We start from the raw sequence: 23,543 nt of genomic DNA, 5'->3' as shown, positions 1-23,543 counted from the left end.
CATACGATTTTAATATGAATTTTTGCCTTGAATAGTTGGATAATTTGTACCATGTTTTTTTTGGAACTTCTAGATGCAGCATCATTTCAGTGCAGTTTGCCTGTTGGTGTTGAGATGCTGGTAGTCAGTATCTGTTCATTGTATTTTCTATTCGTTATTTTTGGCCAGAGTTCAGGTAAAGGTAATCTAATAATATACAACATACATTTTCTGCAGGTTCCCCTTGCTCTTATCCAGAGATCTAGCCCAGGTTATTTTAACCCCTCTTTTGTCCACTTAGAGAGGTTCCACTCCAAGCCCCCCCCCCCCCCCCATTGTATGTATGAGCTAATTTTTCAAGTCTTGCTGAGGAAGGAAACCCAGCTGGGCTGCATAAATGGTTTATGGAAAAGATTGAAAAGGATTTGAAAACAAGTGTTTTAACCAAGCATTACCTGGATTGGGGTAGGGATTAAAGTGGCATGATCAGAATCCTAGGAAGAATAAGAATATAAAGTGGGAACAAGATGTAATTTTTTAAAAACCACATTTTAGTTTGGAATAATCTTAGATTTACAGAGAAGTTGCAAGGATAGAACAGAGAGTTCCTATATACCTTTCATGTAGCTTTACCCCTAATGTTAACATCTTACATAACCACGGTACATTTGTCACATCTAAGAAATTAGCATTGGTACATGTTAACTGAACTACAGCCTTTTTTTTTTTTTTTTTTTTGATTTTACAAGTTTTTCCTCTAGTAGCCTTTTTTCTGTTCTAAGATCCAGTCCAGGATACTATATTGTGTTTAGACCATGTGCTGTGCAGTTTGGATAAATAGGCTGGGGTTTCCAGTGGCTTTTTCTCTGCCACGCATGTGGATCAGTAATCCCCTCTGACCAGTGCTGAAGAGAGAAAGTCATTGACCATGAGAATAAACAATACTGTATAGGTAGTGTTTTAGTATCCCCTTAATTCCCAAAGCACTGTTAACTCGGTCGAAGAGTTGGCTTTGCTCCCAGGAGGGTGGTATGAAGTTTTCTGAGAAGCTAAGAGCTAATCCTGATTGAGGGGCCCTTCTTGGGCTCCACTAACAGCATGTGCTCCCTTCATAGACTTTACTACATGGAACTATCACCACTTGTTTACTTGACTATCTTCTTTACTAAACCATATGTTTCTAAGGGGTCAGGGACCATCTTACTCATTTTGGAATCCTCAGGGTCCAACATAAGCTTGTATATGATAGATTCTTTTTCTTTTATTATTTTTGTTTAGTTTTGAGAGACAGAGACAGACAGAGTGTGAGCGGGGGAGGGGCAGAGAGAGAAGGAGACACAGAATCCGAAGCAGGCTCCAGGCTCTGAGCAAGCTGTCAGCACAGAACCCGATGCAGGACTTGAACCCATGAACTGTGAGTCATGACCTGAGCTGAAGTCGGATGCTTAACCGACTGAGCCACCCAGGTGCCCCTATGATAGATTCTTAACACACATTTGAAGAAATTAATAAATCCTCGTTTGGTAGCATTGACTATTAGATCAACAGAAGTTTTGTTTTAATACTATGTAAGTGTTGAGTTTCTCCTTCAATTTGAGCCGTCTTAGTTTGCCAATTCTGTGGCTAGTTGAGTTTTTCTTCCTGGAATCTTAAAGAACTATAAAATACTCATTTAAGATTGCTCTTTTTTTTGATTATGTAAATAAGTTATTTTCTTTAAAAATAACAGAATAGACGGTAGTAGAGGTAGAAATTTTGTTGGCTTTTAAGTGCATGTGTGACAATTCCAGTTTCATCCCACTAGGCTGTAGATCTGGCTGTGTGCCTGCCACTTCATGCACAGTTAATGAAATGACACCTTCCTAGACTTATTGAGGGAGACGGCTTGTCAGATTCAGAGAATTAGTTTAAAATTTTTCCTATTATAGCCAAGATTCAGTGGCCCAGGGTCACCTAAGCATAAAAGCTGCCATGGTATGGGAACACAGGGGCCTGTCCTGATTCTGTGGATCAGGCACAGTAGATTCCGTTTGGTAAATAGAAAAAAAAAATCACGATTGGAGAGAGTTGTAAATTGAAGCTGCTGTTTTCTTGGTGTAGATGAAAGACTGTGATGGGGCATAGATGAGCCAGTTTTTCTATTTTGTTTTTTTCTCCAGACATCCCAGGAAGTTACAAAATGAGCAATGATAAATTGGCCCTTGTTTCCCTGTTTTACTCACATTAGCTTTGAATCCCTTTTTCCCTCCTTTCTCTGAACTGTGCTGAGAATGGCAAAGTCTGTTCCAGGGGGCAGTTGAATCTAAACTGTGCTTTCATATGTACTCTTTATTTCAAGTCTGAAGAACTCTGGTTTGTTTTCAAGAGAATAGTTCAATAGAGAAAATCAATATTAAAAAATGCAGAATTACTTTTATGTCTGCCAGCTTAGCCTTTATAAGCCTAACTTTTCTTTTAACCAGTGAATGATAACTTTTTTCAGCCTCCTCTCAGGTGATAGTGAGCTTATAAAAGCTTCTCTTTAAAACCAGAAGGGCAAGTAGTTCATTGTCCTTGGCTTAACCTGCAGGTGCATGGTCTGGGTTTTGGAATTTTGTTGTTGTTGTTTTAAGACCCAGCATCAGGGGTCCAGAAGGTTTATGTCAGTTTGAGGAGAGCTGAGGGACTAAAACATTGGCTACATTTAGAAATGCCATTTATTAGGTTAAAGAGTAGGGGGAATCTGTTAAAAGATTAAAAATCTTCCCAAATTCTGCAATAGGCTGTAACTTAAATCCTGCTTGGTAATATGGGAAGTTGAATTTGGAAGAAAGCAATAATAAAACTGAGTAATTAATGAAATAAAGAGAATGCAAGAGCTTAAAAAACTCGTTAAAAATTATTTTTGTTACAATATAGTTGACATACAATATTCTCTTAGTTTTAGATGTACAACATAGTGATTGGACAGTTATATACATTATTTTTTAAAGTTTACTTATTTTGAGAAAGTGAGCACATGCGCACACTCATGCGGGGGGGGGCAGAGAGAGGGGGAGAGAGACTCCCAAGCAGGCTCCGTGTTGTCTGTGAGGACCCCAATGAGGCGCCGGGTCTCCAACTGCAAGACTAGGACCTGAGCCGAAATCAAGAGTTGGACACTTAACTGACTAAGCCACCCAGGTGCCCCAGACAATTATATACATAATGAAATGCCTACTACGATTAAGTATAGTTACTATTTGTCACCGTACAAAGTTATTACAGTATTATCGATGATATTCCCTGTGCTGTATTTTTCATCCCTGTGACTTATTTATTTTGTAATAAATACAAAAGAAGTCTGTACCTCTTACTCTCCTTCACCTATGTCACCCATCACCTCACACCCCTCTCCTCTGGCAGCCATCAGTTTGTTCTCTGTACTTATGAGTCTGTTTTTGTTTGTTTATTTTGTTTTGCAGATTGTACATATAAGTGAAACCATGCAGTATATGTCTCTTTGTGTCTGGCTTATTTCACTTAGCGTAATACCCTCTAGGTCCATCCATGTTGCTGTGAATGGCAAGGTTTCATTCTTTTTCATGGCCGAGTAATATTTCATTTTAAATATACGTGTATGTTATATATATATATATATATATATATATATATATATATATACACATTATATGTATATATTACATATGTCCCATCACATCTTCTTTATTCACTCATCTGTTGATGGACACTTAGGTTGTTTCCATATCTTGGCTATTGTAAATAATGCTGCAGTAAACATAGGAGTGCATGTATCTTTTCAAATTAGTTTTCATTTTCTTCAGGTAAATACCCACAAGTGAAATTTCTGGGTCATGCGGTGGTTCGATTTTTGATTTTTTGAAGAACCTCCAGACTGTTTTCCACAGTGGCTGCACCAGCTTACATTCCCACCAACAGTGTACAGGATTCCCTTTTGTCCACATGTTCACCAACACTTTTTATTTCTTGTCTTTTTGATGCTAGCAATTCTGACTAGTGTGAGGTGATATCTCATTATGGTTTTGATTTCCATTTCCCTGATTAGTGATATTGAGCATCTCTTCATGTGTACTCCTGTTAAATATTTTAACAAGAGATTTTCTTTCGTGACACTTTTAGAGAAAATTTCTAGAAAAAAATCTTTGCCCTGGTGTTAGGCGAAGATTTTTTTCTTTAATAGGATACAAAAAACAACCTAAAAGAAGAATGTTGATAAGTTGGATTTCATCAAATTCCAAACTTATTCTTTAATACCATTAAGAAAATGTTAAAAACAAACCACAGAAAATATTTGTCAAACATGTGTCTACTATATAAAGAACTCTGAAAACAACTAAGTAGGACAAACAGCTTGATTTTTAGAAATACAAAAGATTTGGATACCAAAGAAGTGTCACAAATAGCCATTAAGCACACGAAAGCGTACTCAATGCTGTTAGTCCTTAGGGAATTGCAAATCAAAACCACAGTGAGAGGGACGCCTGGGTGACTCAGTTGGTTAAGCGTCCAACTCTTGATTTCGACTCAGGTCATGATCCCAGGGTCGTGAGATTTAGCTCCAGGATGGGCTCCAAGCTGAGCATGGACACTGCTTAAGATTCTCTCTCCCTCCCTCTACCCTCCTCCCTCGCTGTCATTCTCTCTTTCTCTCTCTCTCTCTCTCTCTCTCTCTCTCTCTCTCAAAACAAAAACAAAAACCCACAGTGAGAGACCACTTCACACCTATTAGAATGGGTAAGATTTAGTAGCATGTTCTTTAACCTCCGTGTGTTTAGATTTTTTTCTTGTGGTTGATTTCTAGTTTCATAGTGTTGTGGTCAGGAAAGATGCATGGTTATGACTTCGATCTTTTTGAATTTGTTGAGACTTGTTTTGTGGCCCATTATGGATCTGTTCTGAAGAATGTCCCGTGTGCACTTGAAAAGACTGTATTCTGCTGTTTTAGGATGGAGCGTTCTGAATATATCTGTTAAGTCCATCTGATCCAATGTGTCAAGGCCACTGTTTCCTTACTGATTTTCTGTTTGGATGATCTGTTCATTGATGTAAGTGGGATTTTAAAGTCCCCTACTGTTAGACTACTATTGATTACTTCCTTTATGTTTGTTGTTAACTACTTGAAGTATTTGGATGCTTCCATGTTGGGTGAATAAGTATTTAAAGTTACTATGTCTTCTTGTTGGATTGTTCTAGAATGATGAAATTTAAAAGATCAACAATGCCAAGTGTTGGCAGATGTGAACAACTGGAGCTCTTGTATGTTGCTGGTGAAAATGCAAGATCGTATACAGGTGCTTTGGAAAACAGTTTGGCAGTTTCTTTTTTTTTTTCTTTTTAAATATCTATTTTATTTATTTTTGAGAGAGAGAGAGTGTGCGAGCAGGGGAAGGGCAGAGAGAGAGGGGGGCAGAGGATCTGAGGCAGACTCCATGCTGACTGCAGATAGCCCAATGTGGGGCTCAAACCCACGAACCATGAGATCATGATCTGAGCAGAAGTCGGATGCTTAACCAACTAAGCCACCCAAGCACCCCGACAGGTTGGCAGTTTCTTTGAAGTTAAATATATACTTATCATATGGCCCAGCAATCTCACTCTTAGCTGTTTACCCAAGGGAAGCAAAAACATGTGTCCACACCAGACTTGGGCTTGAATGTTTGTAGCAGCTTTATCCTGAACAGCCCCAAACTGGATAGAATCAAATGTCCTTCAACTGGTGAACGGATAAAGAAATTGTAATATGCCCATATAATGGACTGCTACACAACAATAAAGAGGAATGAACTACTGGTACATGTAATGACATGTACGGGTCTAAATAATGTGGTAAGTAAAGAAATGCCACAACACAAAGGTCTACATTTTGTATAGAACGTTATTTGGCATTCTGTAAAAGGCAAAACTATGGTGATAGAAAGCACATCAGTGGTTGCACAAGGGGATCATGAGGAGACTTTGGGATGATGAAATGTTCTGTATCACCATTGTGTTTTATATCCATAACCTTATACAGTTGGCAAAGCTCTAATTGCTTAAGTTGGCGGCTTTTACTATATATAAGCGGTACCTCAATAAAGCTGATTTTGATATGATTTTTTTTGCCATTGATTTATGTGGGATTAGAGACTGGATTCAGATTAGTTCAGATCTGAATTTGTTATAGGCACTAAGATAATTTTGAAATAATCAGTATCCCTGAATTGAGTTGCAAAGAGCTTACTAGTTATCAGTGTTGGGTCAAGTTTAGGCTAAGATTTTTATTATTAATGAGAATAGATGGAAATCAGATACACATTTTATTTGAAGTTGCTTGATCAGAGAATGAGAGTTCCAAATAATCAAGGAAGAAAACCTGGGTGCTGATTTTTGAATTCCCCCTCTGGCCTAAATCATTACTGTTTCTAATACTGTGACCACCGGTTTCTAGAAGTACTTCCTTTTGGCTCTAGTAAACCACTTTTACAGTTTTTCCCTTTTCTCTGATTGTTCCTTTTCAGTTTTTGCTAGCTCCTTTTTTGGGGGAGAAGGCAGTACGTTTAAGGTTGATCTCAGAGTTGTGTAATTGGTCTTTTTCTTGGTCTACTTGTTTTCCATGCCAGTCTTGTTTTTTTTTTTTTTTTTTTAATCTCCTGTGTCTTTTAACTGCCCTCAGGGTACTGGTATTTCCAGGGCTTCAGATGCTTATGTCCATTTGTCTTGTGGGTATATTCACCCAGATATCTTATGGACACTTCAAACTTAACATGTTCAGTTCTGTGCTTATCTTTCCCTCTGTACTGGCTCTGTGTCTTTCCTTCACCACCACCATTCATCCAGGCTCCCAAGAGTAAAAATTCCTGATTTGTCCTTGGTTTCTTGCTCTCCTTTATCTTTTTGACCTCATAGGTCACTAATCCTGTTGTTTCTAACTGGGAAACAGTGCCTACGCTAGCCTCTCCCCCTCTGCATCATGACCAGTTCCTCGCTGCTCCCTTGGACCAGCATCTTCTGGTCTCTCAGCCAGTGGTCTGTCCTCCTCTTCAGAGTCTCTCTTATATTACCGCCAGAGTTATTTCTTTTAAAATGTGTAAGCCTCTTTCTCCCTTAACTTAAAAAACACCTCTTGGCTTCTTTGGTTGTGGTTCCTTAAAGTCTAAAATGAAATCATATTTCTTTAAATTTCCAGGTTAAGTATTTCTTGAGCTCTCATTCTTCCTATCCCAAGAATCTTTTCTCTTTTTTTTCCTTTCTTGGGGTTCTTGACACATCAGGCTCTGGAATCACATTGCCTGACTCCTTCCTTTGTCATCTAGGTAACGATAGGCAAGTTATTTTAGCTCTCTGTGCTTCTGTTTCCTAATCTGTAACATATGGATAACAATGTAGGTACTTTATATGGTTGATGTGAGTTACATGATACATGAAGCACCTCAAACAGTAGTAGTAGGTTCTCAGTAAAGGTAGATTTGTATTATCATCATTCTCTTTTAAAAAATTTGCTTTAATGTTTATTTATTTTTGAGAGAGAGAGAGAGACAGAGCACGAGCAGAGAAGGGGCAGAGAGAGAGGGAGACACAGAATCTGAAGCAGGTTCCAGGCTCTGAGCTGTCAGCACAGAGCCCAATATGGGGCTCAAACTCACAAACCTGAAAGATCATGACCTGAGCCAAAGTCGGACACTTAATCAACTGAGCCACCCAGCCACCCTGTTCTGTTTTTAAGTTTATTTATTTTTGAGAAAGCATGAGCGGAGAAGGGGCAGAGGGAGAGGGGGGCAGACGATCCAAATCAGGCTCCATGCTGACAGCAGAGAGCTCAATGCAGGGCTTGAACCCACAAACCATGAGATCAAGACCTGGACTGAAGTTGGATGCTTCATCATCTGAGCCACCCAAACGTCCCTGTGTTATCATCATTCTTGAGAAATAAAAAAAAAACCAACAGTCCGTATTTTGGATCGTTGCTGTGGTTGCTTCCAAATGGGGTTTCTCTGGAAAACCAATTAGTCCCTCAGGTATACACAGTGCCATCTTCCTAATTTACTGCAGGTTGGGCTGCCATTGTGGCCTGGGTGCAAACTTCCTTCGTAGCCGGGCAACCGGGCAGCCTGGTTGGCAGTTAAAGCCACATCCCCTGAGGCACCCGTCTAGTGCCAAGTCACCCGGGGCTAGTTTCCAGCCCTTCCTTTTCTTAGTGGATCTCCACTTTATTCCCGAGGCAACTGAAGAGAAGTAGTTTGTCCGGGATTACTCAGTAGTAAGATTCATGCTCTTGAGCATTATACTGTACTGTACTGAGAATCAGTCACCCCAGTTTGGCCCCATTTGGTCTTTCTAAACACTTTGTTTTCATAATGCTGACCTTTTTCATCCCCTTTCTTGACTCAGAACTTTTGCTTATGCTGTTTTTTCCACCTAGGGTACTGGTCTTTTTTGCCCTGCCCTGCGAATGCTTGCTCGGTCTTAATAGCTCTCTTGTCTCTTCTGTGAATGCTTCCTCACTCTCAGGCAAAGTTACCTTTCTCCTTCCTTTGCCCCCCCACACATTGTTTATTCCTTTTTTGTGGCACTTGCCTCGTTGTATTGTCCAGCTCCCACTTTGGACTGAGTTCATCCAGGTTAAGAAAATACCCTGTCTCATTTTTCCGTGTTACTTTAGCTTTTAGCACACAGCCTGGCAGACAGCAAATGTTCAAGAAATATGAAATGAATCAAGAATGAACCTTACAGAGGAACACGAAGATGTTGGTTAATTACCATCAGTGAATTACAATTATGTTAGGCAAAGGGAAAATATAGATATCCAAGGATGGGGAACATAGCAGAAAAAATAATTTTATTTAAAATGTGAGTGTATGAGATGAGTGATAGTGGGGTAATAGACCATGAGTTGAGTGGGGATTGTAGTGCTTTTCAAACTTTTAAGCTTGATTACCGCTGGTGGTAGAGGATAGTGGGCATGTAACCCCTTGGGGGCTGGGAGCAGAGCCCCAAGCAGCCTTTCTGCATCAGGTATCAAATCTCTGAATATCTTGACCACACTCATATTTTATCTTTAGACATTCATGCAAATTGTGCATTCTATTTTATTACCTATGAGTGTTTTAACGTGAACAGGGCTTCCCCTCCCCACCCACCTCATCCTTTAGTGAAAAGTTGCTGCACCAACATGTGCCATTTATCCCCTGCCTTCCAGCACATTGACATGCCCCAGTGCCCAAATCTGAGAAGCATGGAATGGGGTCATAGTCTAATATGGCGGCATTCTAGCTTGCTGTGATGTGGGGGATTGTCTACTCAGGAGTGTTATGTCATAGAACCGAGGAGGGTGAGCTCATCCTGTTCTAACGAGGCTGTTCCTGGAAGGCTGCAGTCAGTTGGAGGCACCTCATTACCAGATCGCTGGGGACCAGCTGGAGAGAGTTCACAGAAGACCCACAAGAACGATTAAGAGACTGGAGGGGCTGACTGATGAGGAAAGAATATAAATGAAAACCGTATAAGTTGGCTGAACCGAGATAGCAGGAATACACAACTGTGTAAATATCTCAAGAGAATAAACTTGATGGGGGAAGGCAGTCTTTTATGGTGGGGATTTGGGGGAGAATAAACCAACGGTGAAATTAAGCAGACGAAAACGTAAATAATCTGAAGTATCTGATGGTGCACTTTATTTCTTAGAACCTCCTTAGGTCACTCTAAACTGTCAGCGTTTTGCTTATTGAATGATTTGTTTTGTTTTGTTTTGTTTTAATTTGATTTTCCTGGACTGTGGCTGGTGCTTCTGTATAGAGAATACTGAAGACTACATCTTTCAAAGCCAATGTCTTTCTTTTGTCTTTCTCTGTGGGATTCAGTGGTTGATATTTGGAACTCCTGTCTGCTGCCACTGCCTCTTTTGTTATTCACCAGAATTCCAAAGTGGACTTTCACGTCAGTTTTTCACAGGATTTTTAATAATAGTTTAAAAGTAGATATTGAGTCAGTAATGTGTATAGTAATAATTTTAGAAACCTGGATATAGTATTGGTCCCTGAGGTACTGGTTTTAGGAAATTATAGCCTTGATGAAATGCAAGCATAATTGTAGGAAACTTGTACTTTGGGAAATGATTGTATAAAATTCCTACTTGGGGTATGGGAGGCGTAGAACTCTTTTTTTGTTTGTTTATTTTTGAGAGAGAGAGAGAGAGCGAGAGCGAGAGTGCAAGCAGGGAAGGGGCAAAGAGAGAGGAAAACACAGAATCTGAAGCAGGCTTCAGACTCTGAGCTGTCAGCCCAGAGCTTGACGTGGGGCTTGAACTCGTGAACCTTGAGATCATGACCTGAACCGAGGTTGGCCACTTTACCAACTGAGCCAGCCAGGTGCCCCCGTAACACTTTTAAATAACAGTTGAAATTCACCAGGAGAAATATTTGCATAATATTGCAAGTTTTATAGCTCTTTTCCTAAGAGGGGGCAGAACTGGATTGGAAGAAAATGACTTTATGCTTTTTTTCATTTATAAAAATGAGTTAATTTACACAAAGCAGTTATGTACCTTTAAGGCTAAGACCCTATGGTGGAGGGTGGTAAACTTTTTTTTTGTAAAGGGTCAGATAGGAAAGCTTCGTAGACCATATGTCTCTGCAGCTACTCAGCTTTGCTCTTGTAGCGAGGTTCTGTCTGGATTTGGCCTGCAGGCTGTAGTTTGCCAATTCCTGCTCTAGACCCTTGCTCCTGGAAGCTCGATCTGCAGACCAGAAGCATCAACCTTTCCTGTGAGTCTGTTAGAGATACAGAATATCAGGTCGCTTCTCAGAGGGACTGCCCTAGAGCCTAGACCAAGCTTCTGAGGCTTCAATATTTATAGGAATCACTTGGGGGAACTTATCAAAGTTAAGCGATAAACCGAACAGTATACTAGCTACTGGGAGACAAAGAAGAGTAAGACCCATCAGTGTCTTCCGAGATCCCAGAAGTCATTAGGAGACACTACTGTATAAACAATTACAATACAGACTAATAAATGCTATAATAGAGGTATCTTCAGCATAGGCGTATCACAGAGGAGCAAATGATTGGTTCTGCCTGGCATGGGGGGAATTCTCAGAGGGCCTGAGAATTGGACCAGGAAGGGGGATGATGCTTGAGCTGAATTTTGAGGCTTACTAGAGACACTGAAGCATTGTGAGGGGTTACGCGTGGTAGATTGTGGTGGGTGCAGTAAAGATGATGTTAGAACTAGGGGTTATTTGGGGCACCTGGCTGGCTCAGTCCATGGAGCATGCAACTCTTGATCTTGGAGTTGAAGTTCGAGCCCCATGTTAGAGGTAGAGATTACTTACAAATAAAATCTTTAAAAAAAAAACTAGGAGTTATTTAATAACCAAATAGCTGATTACAGGGCTGGAGACCCACTAAGATCATAATGAATAGAAATAAAATTGCAGGGGCACCTGGGTGGCTCAATCAGTTAAGCGTCTGACTTTGGCTCGGGTCACGATCTCCCGGTTCATGGGCTCGAGCCCCGTGTCAGGCTCTGATGCTGACAGCTCAGAACCTGGAACCTGTTTTGAATTCTGTGTCTCCCTCTTTCTCTCTGCCCCTCCCCTGCTCATGCTCTGTCTGTCTGTCTCTCTGTCTCAAAAATAAATAATAAACATTAAAAGAATTTTTTAAATAAAATTTCAGTACATTCGGGGGCGCCTGGGTGGCTCAGTCGGTTAAGCGTCTGACTTTGGCTCAGGTCACGATCTCATGGTCCGTGAGTTCGAGCCTCGTGTCAGGCTCTGTGCTGACATCTTAGAGCCTGGAGCCTGCTTCGGATTCTGTGTCTCCCTCTGTCTCTGCCCCTCCCCTGCTCGTCCTCTGTCTCTGTCTCTCAAAAATAAATAAAAATCTTAAAAAAACTTTTTAAAAAAATTTCAGTACGTTCTTTTATTTTTAGCTAATTTTTATATTCCTTATTTGAAAAAAAGGATAACTTGCCTGTTCTCCCCCAAAAAGTTATTTGTTTTCCAGAAGTAGAAACTTTTAATATGTTCTTACATCAGTAAGAATTTGGAAAACACTGAAAGATACAGGTAGAAAATGAAAGTTGTTTATAATTTCATACAGCAAAAAATGACTAGTATTTTTATGTTCCTTCTAGTCTTGTTCATGTAATATTTTAAAAATTGCACTCATGCCATGTAAATAATTTTGTGCTTTGTATTTAACATTTTATTTGTGAGAAATTTCTTTTGTTATTCCTTAAAAGGTGTCATTGTTTAATGCTTAGATAGCATTCTAATTGATCTCTTACAGTTTATGTAACTGTTATCTTGCTTGTGGATCCTGTAATCTGGTTCCAGTTGCTGGTTGACCCGGCTTTTGGCTCATGTATTTGGCAATTCTATCACCATATTTTAAAATAAATACAAATACTTGTTTATTTTTTGTTAGAAAAGTTTGCCAACTTGTTTGATCGGCTAGCCTTCACTTACTCTGTTCTGCTGCTCTTACTAACATTGTGGGTTTTCTTTCTTGATTTCCCACGGTAGGGAGGCAAGTAGGGTAGTCATTAAAAGCATGGATTCTAGGTCCAGGTTGTCTGGGTTTAATTGATCATTACTGCTCATGTGTGTAATCTTGAGAGAGTACCTCAGTTTCTTCATCTGTAAAATGGGATAATTCCCTTTGTGCCCTGGGGTTGTAAGTTAATATATATGAAGCACTGAGCACGGTTCCCACCATGTGGAAAGAGAATCTCTCTTTGTTTAGCGATGAGTAGTCTTTTCTCATTTGTTCTATGGTGGCTGTTTGCGTATGCTTTGCCATAACCCCCTTTCTGCTATATTTAGTTCATGAATATCTTTGAGTTACACGCTGACTTTACTAGACTTTACTTAGTGACTTTATCTTGAAAGTCCACAGATTTTTGTTTCCCCGCTCAGAAAAGTAAATAACACTATTTTAAAAATAAAACCAGCATTGTTAAACCATGTCTTGGAAATGCATACGTGGGCGCAAAGGGAGCAGACCGCATGGGCAGATAGATTAGGTTTTGGAGCTTTTTGGTGATTTCCCCTTTCCAAGTGAGTGTTGCCGTGATTCCTTATATGGCATACGAGGCCCTCTGCATTGTGGCCCCACCTATCCTGTGCTTTCATATCTCTTCACCTTATTCTCAGCCCCTGTGCTGCAGCCCTATTAAACTGGAATTAGGCATGTGGTAGTGATGAGGCTCGCTCTTTAAAGCTGTCCCTAGTTGCTCCTAATGAAGGATCGCAGTCAGCTGGAGCTTCCTTCTGGGGAGTGACACAGTTAAGGCAGTGAGGTTGCCATTGCCCCTTTTTGTGGAGTTTTAACAGGGAAAGCTTGGTCCAAGTTTACCAGGCCTTGCTTGTTTTTAGTGCCCCGGAATTTCTCCTGCCTCTTCTATATCCTCTTCGTTGTTTTCTGGGGATTCTCTTTCAGAAATAAAAACCTCTTCTACTGACCTTTTTTTCTCTGTCGGGTAGGATCCTGGGACAAGAGAACAGATGCATCCTTTGGCAGTTGATTGCACCATGCCCTAGAGAGAAGTCCGGGATAACAGGTTTTGGGGCTATATTTCTCCACCCTGGAATTCATCCAGTTCATTCCAGAACTATTGACCCTCTGCTCCTGTGACATATCCTCAGTGAGTGTCTGATGGACAGACGCTTTCCGTTGACCTTGCAGCAGTTTTCTCCCCTGTGGAAGTTGGAGGACAAGGTGAATGGTGCCAGAAGTTACCTGCTTTGGTGAATAGGAGTGCTCGACCTGGTGCTCAGAACATGGGCCCTCGTTTAAAGGTAAGACCATAGACTAGTTAACATTCACTTGTTATTGGAATGCAGAAAGTGGACTCAGGGGCCAGTTCCTAAGCCTTTTCAGCAACGGATAGCTGTTGAAGTGCACAGTTGCAGTTAGAATCGATCCCCTGCCCTAGAGCACCTTTGAGGATGAAGAAATCCGTTCTCTGTTTCTGGGAAATGACTTTCACAACCCATCTTCGATGTCCAGGCTAAAATTTATTTCCTATTGTAATTACAAATCTTTAGCCTCCTAAAAAAGCAGAGAGTTTTAGAATGTGTCCTTTAGTCAACTCTTAACGTTCCCTTGAGACAGGCGTTTTCAAGTATTCCCCCTCCCCCGCCCTTTGTAGGTAATGTGAGCCAAAGTACTGTAGTATTAAGCAACTTGCCCGGGATCTTTTAGTAAGCAAGTGATATTTCTGCATTAGATAATTGGTACTGCATTCCATTTTCCTTTGTCATGCTTTATTTTTGTTTCAAAAGATTTATAAAGGGGCCATAAGCATTTATTTTTCTAATTTTAACCTTGTGCTGGGATTCCTCCCAGGAAGATTAAGTAATGTTTTTCATACTTTCTTTTACCTGTTGTTTTTTTTAAATCTTCCCTCTCCCCAAATACCTCGCTGTCCCTATGACTCCTTTCCTTTCCTGGTTTAGTGTTGTATGAGGTTTAGAACATTGGGTTTCAGAGTCAGGCATGGGCTTGAGTCTCAGCTCTGTCATTTAACCAGCTGGGAGATGTTCAGCAAGTCCTTTCCAAGACCAGCTTTGTTGTTGTTGTTGTTGTTGTTTTTTATCTGTAAAATGAGAATAATAGTGTTTATTTTGCCAGGTTGTTACAGGGACAATTACTTAGGCTAGCACATAGAAGCACTTAGTGTGGTATTTTGCCCTATTGTAAGCGGCTTAGTAAAGGTAGGGAGTATTATGTTACTACTACTACTGTTATTCTTCTAGCTTAGAATATTCCAGTTTGCTGAATTGTGTAAAAGCAAGAACACTAAAGAGATGAACTTGAAAAAAAAAAAATACTCGTGCAGCCAAATTGCATGAATTAGTATGGCAGAGACTTAACATACTGCTTCTTTGTGCTTGAGTTAGACTTGGGAAGAGTTCCAGAATAATTTTATGAAGGAGAAGTGTAAGCAGCAGAAAGTGGAGGGTGCTATAGAAGCTGTTATAGAAAAATAAAAGCTCAAGATAAGGAAGATAGAACCAGAAAACCAGATACCAGGCCATGCATGAGAACCTATGACTCTAGTTGTGGGTATTTGGTATATACTTGTAGAACTGAAGTCAGTTGGTAACTTGTGGTCCAAAGAGTTTACAGTCCCTGGCTCAAGTGAATATACTGCCAGTTACCGAAGTCTTTAAAAACTGTATCTAAAAGGAGGTCCTATCTAGAAAATTCCTGATCCCTAGGCATTCTGGACAAAGGAAAGAACAGACATTTGACCCTATCTGTTCAGATACTTCATTCATACTTATTGCAATTACTGTATGCAATTATGTTGGATGCTGTGGAGAATTCTGAAGACTAGTCTTTGCCTCATGTTACCACTCTGAAATGGAAAATAAAACAAACACAGGACTAAAATGAAAGAGAATGTAAGTGCCAAAAGATAAATAAAAGTAGTGTGGGAATTCAGACGAGGGAGAGAATTTCTAAATTGAGGCTCAAGGGAGATTTCAAGGAAGACAGGACCTTCCCTAGACTTTAAGGTTAGGAGATTGCCCACGGATGGAGACATGAGAGGGGAGTGGTTAGTCTAGGCAGAGGAAGTGATTTTGCAAAGCATGGAGATGTGTTTCAGAGCCTATATGTAAAGATAGAAGGGACTCGAGTCAGGTAGATCATAGGATAAAATAAGGTTTTGTGGAGATGAAGCCAAGGGAATACTGTGGGTGGGGATAGGAACAGAGACAGAGCAGGGAGAGCCTTGCCAGAGTCAGGAAGAGACAGAAAATGCTTACAGAATTGAAGTGAAATCTGGAATAAAAATGATTTGAGTGATAAAGACAGGAAGGCTTTGTGACAGCGTTCAAGAGGAACAAGACAGGAGGAAAATGTAAAAGGAAGGCAAATTCAAAATGTGACAGCTGAGAGATGGGTAGATATTTATTGTTGGGGGGTTTCTTGAGAGCTATTGTAGAGAAGTGGGAGGTTTTGTAAAAGTCAGATCATAGGGCAGTGAATCGACAGAGCTAATTCCCTGGCCATAAAGAGGTTTCCAGGAGAAGAGAGGAGAGTGGTTTGGAAAAAAGTAGTAATAGGTATCCGGGTTTAAAATAATAAAGGGAATTGGACTAGAAATGTAGAATTGACTGATTGGAAAAGGTCTAGGTGTTCTGGATCAGTGATGACGGTTTGGTTGAAAAATAAGTGGGGGAGAAAATGGACAAGGACTCAGCAAGGTCGAGCTCAGTACTGCCAGCTTCATGAGGACTGAGACTGTGGCTGTCCCAACACTGTTCCCCCAGTACCTGGCACATTAAGTAAGTACCCAGTATTTGTTGGATGAATTTGACTTCTTCATTATAAATATTTTCAGGCATAAAAGTAGAATAGTGTGAAGAACTCCCATGTAGGCAGAGATTTGAAACACAGTAAGAGAAGCCAGAATTACCTACCTTCAGTAGACAATTCTGATGCATTTCCCACTGGAGAAAGTGGGGGCCAGTAGAGAGGTTCCTGGAGTTTTCTACTGGCTCTGACACAAAGGGATAGTGATGGCACTACCACTATTGGTAATGATTTTAATAACAATTAAAACTGACAACTCACTCTGGGCCAGGCACTATTCTCGGCTGTTTACGTGTGTAAACTCATTTAATCCTTACAGCACCTCTGTGAGGTACACATAGATATACCCCATTTGACAAATGAGGAAACTGGCTCTCCACAGAGAGATGAAATAACTTGTCTAATGTCGCACTGTGAGTGACAGAGAATAGGTATGAACTCAGGTAGGCCGGCTCTGGAGTCCACGCCCTCACCCTCTGTATTGTCCTGTTTGCTCTACTGTTTGATTTTAGGGTCCTGATGGCTGTGGGGAGTTATATTGAAGTCCTATCGCACTGAAGGAGATGGTGCCATAGAAATTAGTAAATCTCAGTTCTTTTTTAGCAGTGAGAGTTCCGAAGCCTGGACAGGTCACATAGTTGCGGCCTTGGAACCGGTTCGCAGGCCTCTGACTTACTGCTCGTCCACCACCTCTCGCAGTAAAGCTTCTTATAGTTGTCAGAGGTAGTACATAGGAATTTCCCAGCCCTAATGCTGGGAATGCCATACATTTGGTGGTGTTCTTGTTCCTCCAAGGAGTAAGAGACTTGAGGCCACAAGTCCTATAACATCAGCCACATACACTTTCTTGTCTGCTGAGTGTTACAGCTTTGCTAAGGGCCAAATTTTCATATCATGGATCAGATTGAATGACATCCAACTGAGGGAGTATTTCAGTGAATTCAGACAGTTAAACTGCCAGTTTGGGTTCTACGAAATCATCTAGCACATCGTGTAAGGTGCAGACAGATGCTTTTTGAGAGACGAAAGCAGCTTTCAGCATAAGGTTCCGGGATATGAGCTGCCTGTTTGGGCAGGAGGCTCAGTAGTTGTGATCCCAAATTTGGGGTCTATATATTGTCTTTTTATAATTGACCCTTTGGGGAGCAGCCTAATCCATGTGTATTGACTGTTGTAATGTTCCCTGTGTGGATTTCTTTGCCAGTAGATTTTAGACCAGTCTGAACAGGGATTTCTATGAAACTTGACATGGTCATTCCTCAAATTACCTACTCTCCGTGGATTCCACTGGATATATTGTTGCTATCAGAGGAGCTAATGGCCATTTTCCGGTCTCTCACTTAAAATTTTCCAGTACAGTTAGACATAAAAGCATACCCTATTTATAAACAACAACAACAACAACAACAAAAACAGAACCTGTTTTGGTCCCTCCCAAATTTGAGCCTAGAAATTTTCAGCCGTATTGTCTCTAAGTAATATTCTAGAGCAGATAAAAGGCGCTGAGTTGAGATAATATTGATAACCTTATATACATTGACTTGAATGAATTCACTGCATTACAGAATGGAGAGCTTTTACAGGTTCTACTAAGGTCAGAACTCAGCGATTGATACCACTGTCAGTGTACATGGCATTTTTTCTTGGCAATACCTTGGGTGGTTCAAACGAGTAATGAAGATTGACGTCTTATTCTGGAAACAAGTTTAATAACAGTGAAAGTGTCCCCTTGAACCCTGGCCCCTGTTTGAATTGTTCTGACCTTGACAGGCATCACTTAGGATAAATAGAATCTCCTCCTTTTGTTCCTGTCCTTGGCCTTTCTGCTGAGCTCATCTTCCATGGGACCTGTTGTCTGATTGGTAACAGCAAAAGTGACTTCTCTTACATGCCCGCTGCTTCTTATTGGGATGACCAGTGGTTCACTTTAATTACATGCCAGCATGATGATAATAATACTTGCTTTTAAAAATCCACATTTGATATAACTATTTCTACTTAGATGAATTACTTCCAGAAGGCAAATAGAAGGGGAAAGTGACTCCATTATCCTCTTTGCTTGTGTTAATTAGCACTACTTTGCATGGGGGAGGGAAACTGTCTTGGGGCCCTGGATCTGAGAAGATGAAAGCCATGTTATTGCATTTTGTAATTAGCAATAAAGCAAGTGGCTGTTTGTGGTATTCCTAGGGTGGTCGTAGATTGGAAGTCTTTAGGAGAAATGATGTAGTCACCATTTCGCTGAAATTTGTCATAGGGCACCTATCAAACTGGAGAGAGAGGACAGGAACACAGTAAGGCCAGAGTCAGTTGACTCAAGCCCTGTGTTCTTTGTCTCTCTCTGAGATGGCTGTAAGGAAGAATTGGAGAGAACACTAAACAAGTTTTCTTTTGCAGCTGCAGCTGTGATCCTCGGCTGTCTGGCGGCACTGAAGGGACCTGATGTTTTACGTTATTGGTATGTTGTGGAAAGAGCTCTTTATTATTTTTGTTAGGGCTGCTTACATCCTTTTTGCCTCCCCGTCTACCCCCTTTCCCCTTGAAAATAGACTTAGAAATATTTCTGTTCACGCCAGAATGTACCTTCACAGAGTTGGCAGTGGAATTCATTCATTTGGGAAATATTTATTGAGTAATTCTGGTCCATGCCAGATACTGTTTCCTGCCGAGTCAAAGTCGGATAAGGCAAAAATTGCCTTCAGGAAGCTCATAACATGAAGGGGAAGATGCTCAAGGGGAGAAAAGCTATAATAGGTGAATATACAGGAGTTTGAGGGGGCCCAGAAGAAGGAACCCCTAACTCAGGTGAGGACTGGGGAGAGCTTTTGCTAAGTGGACAAAAGAGGGGAAGACTTCCAAATGGAGGGACTAGAATTCACATTCGTTTTACTGCTTCTGTGAGGGCCTAGCGTAGGCAGGAATGTAGGGGGTGGGCATTTTATGTGGCCCACGGTATAGAACAAGGGTTGGCACTTTTCCCGTAAAGCGCCAAAGAGTAAGTATTTTGGTTTCCCAGGTCGTACAGGCTCTGTACCACTACTGGGTTCTGCTGCTTTAGGGCTAGGGCAGCCCTAGACAATAGGTAAATGAATAGGTGGGGCTGTGTTCTAATAGAACTTTACTTACAAAAACAAGCAGTGGATGGGATTTGGCCTGTAATTTCTGACCCCTGATGTAGAAGTTCCTCTTTTCACCCACAGAGGTAGTGACCCAGTACAGTGTTTCCTTGGAAGTCTTGTATCGCATCCTAACTTCTTTCACTTTTTGAAAGTTGGCCGGTCTTTTCCACAATGAGAAGCTGTAACTGGCAGGAAGTATGTGTGTTCTCTCTTTTACATAGGTGGAATCACAGTGTCTGTGGTTGCGTTCTTCTTCACAATTAAGTTCCTCTTTGAGCTTGCCGCACGTGTAGTCAGCTTCCTCCAGAATGAGGACCGTGAGCGCAGAGGGGACCGGACTATTTATGACTACGTGCGGGGAAATTACCTGGATCCCCGGTCTTGCAAAGTCTCCTGGGATTGGAAGGACCCCTATGAGGTGGGCCACAGCATGGCCTTCCGAGTGCATGTAAGGGAATGTTTCTGTCTCCATACCCATTGGGTTTTCTGAATCACTTGCTTTCCAGAGCCCAGTTCATCCTGTTGGTGGTGCTGGCCTGGAATGTTAACATTTTTTCCTTGTTTTTCAGCCCCTCCCAGGGACTTGGGAAGTGTTAATATCTGAAGGGTCACAAATTTCTCTATCGTTTTGGTCTTGTAGGTGCTTAGCTTTGAAGATGTTTAAAACTTAATGTTACTTTTTCAAAACAAGAAAACTATTACCGAAGGAATAGGTGTTCTAGACTGGGGGTTGGCAAACTATGGCCTGAGGGCCAAATCAGGCCGGCCTCTTGTTTCTGTAAATGTAATTTTATTAGAGCACAGCCACACCCATCCATCTTCCTGTATTGCCTGCGGCTGCTTTTACACTTGAGTAGTTAACCACAGTTGAGTGGAGTAGCTGTGTATGACCCACAAAGCCAAAATATTTACTGTCTGGCCTTTACAGAAAAGTTTGCCACCCCCTGTGATGACTTCTCCACTGCAGCATTCTGCTTGGCTTGATAGCCTGCGCCCCCCCTCCCCCCAGCCCTGCCTGGTGCTTTAGCTCACTCCGTGCCACTGGTATCCGCTGACTTACCTTTACATTCAGTTTAGCACTGATAATATAATAAAAAGGGCTGCTTATACTGAGGAGGCAGCATTTGTGGTTCAGAAATGTTCAGTTGAAATGCATTCAGAAATGTCAATTTGAAAATAAAATGTATATTTTATCCCTGCCTTCTGAACAAGTTAAGAATCTGTTCATGATTTAATGGTTTTCTTTGAGGTGTGGTGTTTCTCTCTGTGCCTATGAGCAGGACAGTAGGAATGAGTGGGTACTGGGATTTGCCCGCTACCTCCTCCCTGCCCCACCCCCTCTCCAGTCAGGTGGGTAAGAGTTCTCTCTTCCTGCTCACTAACGAGTGCCCTCTCTCCTCATTGCAGTTATTCTACAAGAACGGGCAGCCTTTTCCCGCACACCGGCCTGTGGGACTGAGAGTTCACATCTCTCATGTTGAGCTGGCCGTGGAAATTCCAGTGACCCAGGAAGTGCTCCAGGAGCCCAGTTCCAACGTGGTCAAGGTGGCCTTCACTGTGCGCAGGGCTGGGCGTTACGAAATCTCAGTAAAGCTTGGTGGATTAAACGTGGCCTACAGTCCCTACTACAAGATTTTTCAGCCTGGTATGTTTGTTCTTTTTTTTTTTTTTTTTGCCATCCCTTCCTTCGATTTTCTTTCTGCTTTCTGTCTTTTTTTAAAAAAAACGCTTTCGGGGCGCCTGGGTGGCTCAGTCGGTTAAGCGTCCGACTTCAGCTCAGGTCACAATCTCATACTCCATGAGTTCGAGCCCCGCGTCGGGCTCTGGGCTGATTGATGGCTCAGAGCCTGGAGCCTGCTTCCGATTCTGTGTCTCCCTCTGTCTCTGACCCTCCCCCGTTCATGCTCTGTCTCAAAAATAAATAAACATTAAAAAAATAATAAAAGTAAAAATAAATAAAAAAAACGCTTTCCCATCTACATGGATTGTGGCACATAATCCATCCAGTTAAAATATACAGATAAGTGGTTTTAACAATTTAGAGTTGCACAACCATCACTGCAGTCCATTTTAGAGCATTTTCGTCACCCAAAAAAGAATTCAGCACCCATTAACAGTCACTCCCCATTTTCCCCAACCCCCCATCCCTAAGTAATCATTTATTTATTCTGTAGGTTTGCCTACTCCAGACATTTTATATAAGTGTAATCATACAATATGTGGCCATTTGTGACTGCCTCTCTCTTGGCATGATATTTTTAAGGTTTATCCATGCTATAGCATGAATCAGTACTTTATTTCTTTTTATTGCGAAATGACATTCCATTGTATGGATATACCACATTTTATGTATCCATTCACCAGCTGATGGACATTTAGGTTGTTTTCGCTTTTGGCAGTTGTGAGTAATTCTGGTGTGAACCTTTATGTACAAGTTTTTGTGTGGACATATGGTTTTATTTCTCTAAGAGTAGAATTGCTGGGTCATCAGCCTAGTAAGTTCTTAAGAGGCAAAGGTGCCAGAAGAGACAAAAGGTAAATTCTTCTAATTTTTGAAATCTTTTCAAGTAAAAGCACCTCAACCTAATTCCACCCTTGCTACCAACATGTGTTTTACTTCTCATGACAAAGTGTCTGCCCTAGCTGCTGGTATATAAGAATTGAGACCTCTATCTCTCCTTTTCCCCACCCGTATCCTTTATGCCAGATAATAGATGCTCACTGACTTGGAAGCCTGAAGGTGTAATCTCTGACTTCTGATTCTGCAACAAATCTGTGTAGTGTGTTAAGATCCTGTCTGCTCTTTGTGCCCTGCCTTGGCTTCCTTTTGAGGGTGTCATTAAGTACTGGCCAAGTTGGTATCCACAGAAATGAGAGGAGTTTGGGAACCTGTTAGAGTCAAACCATAACAAGAAGGGCTTAAGATTTGTGTATTTTTGCTTGACTGGTCCTCAGTTTTCTTTCTCTTGTAAAGGAAGAAGGCTGCGGACAAGGTGGCTCCCAAGCCATCTCCATCCCCACGTATCTCCCCCTTTATTTCCCCATGAATTATCATCACCCCATCCCCTTGCCACCAGGGAACAGTTCATATCCTTACAATATGTCTCAGTCCTTTTATTTTTTAAATTTAAATGAAACTCTGTTTTGAGATAATTGTAGATTCTCCTGCTGTTGTAAGAAATAATACCAAGAGATCTGGTGTATCCTTGACCCATTTTCCCCCAATGGTAGTAACATCTTACAACACTAAAGTACGATATCACAGCCAGGTTACGGACATTGATACAGTCACCACAAGAATCCTTCATGTTGCCTTATAGCCACACCTGTTTTCCCTCCCCCACCCACCTGTGTTTTTTTTTCCTTAAGTTTTTTTTCTTTCTTTTTTTTTAAAAATTTTTTTTTTTAACGTTTATTTATTTTTGAGACAGAGAGACACAGAGCATGAAGGGGGGAGGGGCAGAGAGAGAAGGAGACACAGAATCGGAAGCAGGCTCCAGGCTCCGAGCCATCAGCCCAGAGCCTGACGCGGGGCTCGAACTCCCGGACCGCAAGATCGTGACCTGAGCTGAAGTCGGACGCTTAACCGACTGCGCCACCCAGGCGCCCAAGTTTATTTTTTTTAAGAGAGAGAATCCCAAGCAGGCTCTGCACCGTCAACATGGGGCTCGAACCCATGAACTGCAAAGATCATGACCTGAGCTGAAACTGAGAGTTGGATGCCTAACCAATTGAGCCACTGAGGCGCCCCTATCCACCTACCTGTTTCTTAACCCCTGGCAGCCCATTTGTGTAGTTTTGTCACTTCAAGAATGTAATATAATTCTCTGGATATTCATCCAAGTTGTTGCATGTATCAACAGTTGGCTCCTTTTTATTGCGGAGTTGTCATCCATGGTGTGAATGTGCCACAGTTTGTTTAACTGTTCCCCAGTCGAAGGACATCTGGGTGGTTTTCAGTTTAGGGATATTATGAATAAACCTATGAGAATTCATGTAGAGGTTTTGTGTGAATATGAGTGGTCATTTCTTTGGTGTAAATGCTCAGGAATGCAACTGCTGAGTTGTATGGTAGTTACACGCTTAGTATTTTTAAGAAACTGCCAAACTCTTTTCCACAGTGTCTGGAGCATTTTATAC

General features: G+C 41.3%; 1 protein-coding gene across 9 annotated transcripts in view; it reads left to right on the top strand.

The window, feature by feature from the left end:
• The window catches only part of AREL1 (apoptosis resistant E3 ubiquitin protein ligase 1), a 48,587-nt gene that overhangs the window by 3,436 nt on the left and 21,608 nt on the right, over positions 1–23,543 (top strand). For 6 of the 9 annotated variants that reach the window (XM_053224716.1, XM_015071639.3, XM_053224713.1 and 3 more), the window contains 4 exons: positions 13,443–13,757; positions 18,682–18,742; positions 19,625–19,851; positions 20,811–21,048. In XM_053224716.1, coding sequence (XP_053080691.1) covers positions 18,727–18,742; positions 19,625–19,851; positions 20,811–21,048 — 481 coding nt within the window. In that variant the 5' untranslated portion in view covers positions 13,443–13,757; positions 18,682–18,726. Of the gene's footprint in view, positions 1–6,628; positions 9,498–13,442; positions 13,758–18,681; positions 18,743–19,624; positions 19,852–20,810; positions 21,049–23,543 lie in introns of those variants that run through there. The other 3 variants (XM_053224715.1, XM_015071645.3, XM_053224717.1) reach the window with 3 other exon arrangements.

Source organism: Acinonyx jubatus, chromosome B3 (genome assembly GCF_027475565.1).
Source record: "Acinonyx jubatus isolate Ajub_Pintada_27869175 chromosome B3, VMU_Ajub_asm_v1.0, whole genome shotgun sequence".
NCBI lineage: Eukaryota > Metazoa > Chordata > Mammalia > Carnivora > Felidae > Acinonyx > Acinonyx jubatus.
Note: the sequence above shows the minus strand (reverse complement) of the source record. Positions and strands in the feature narration are given on the sequence as shown.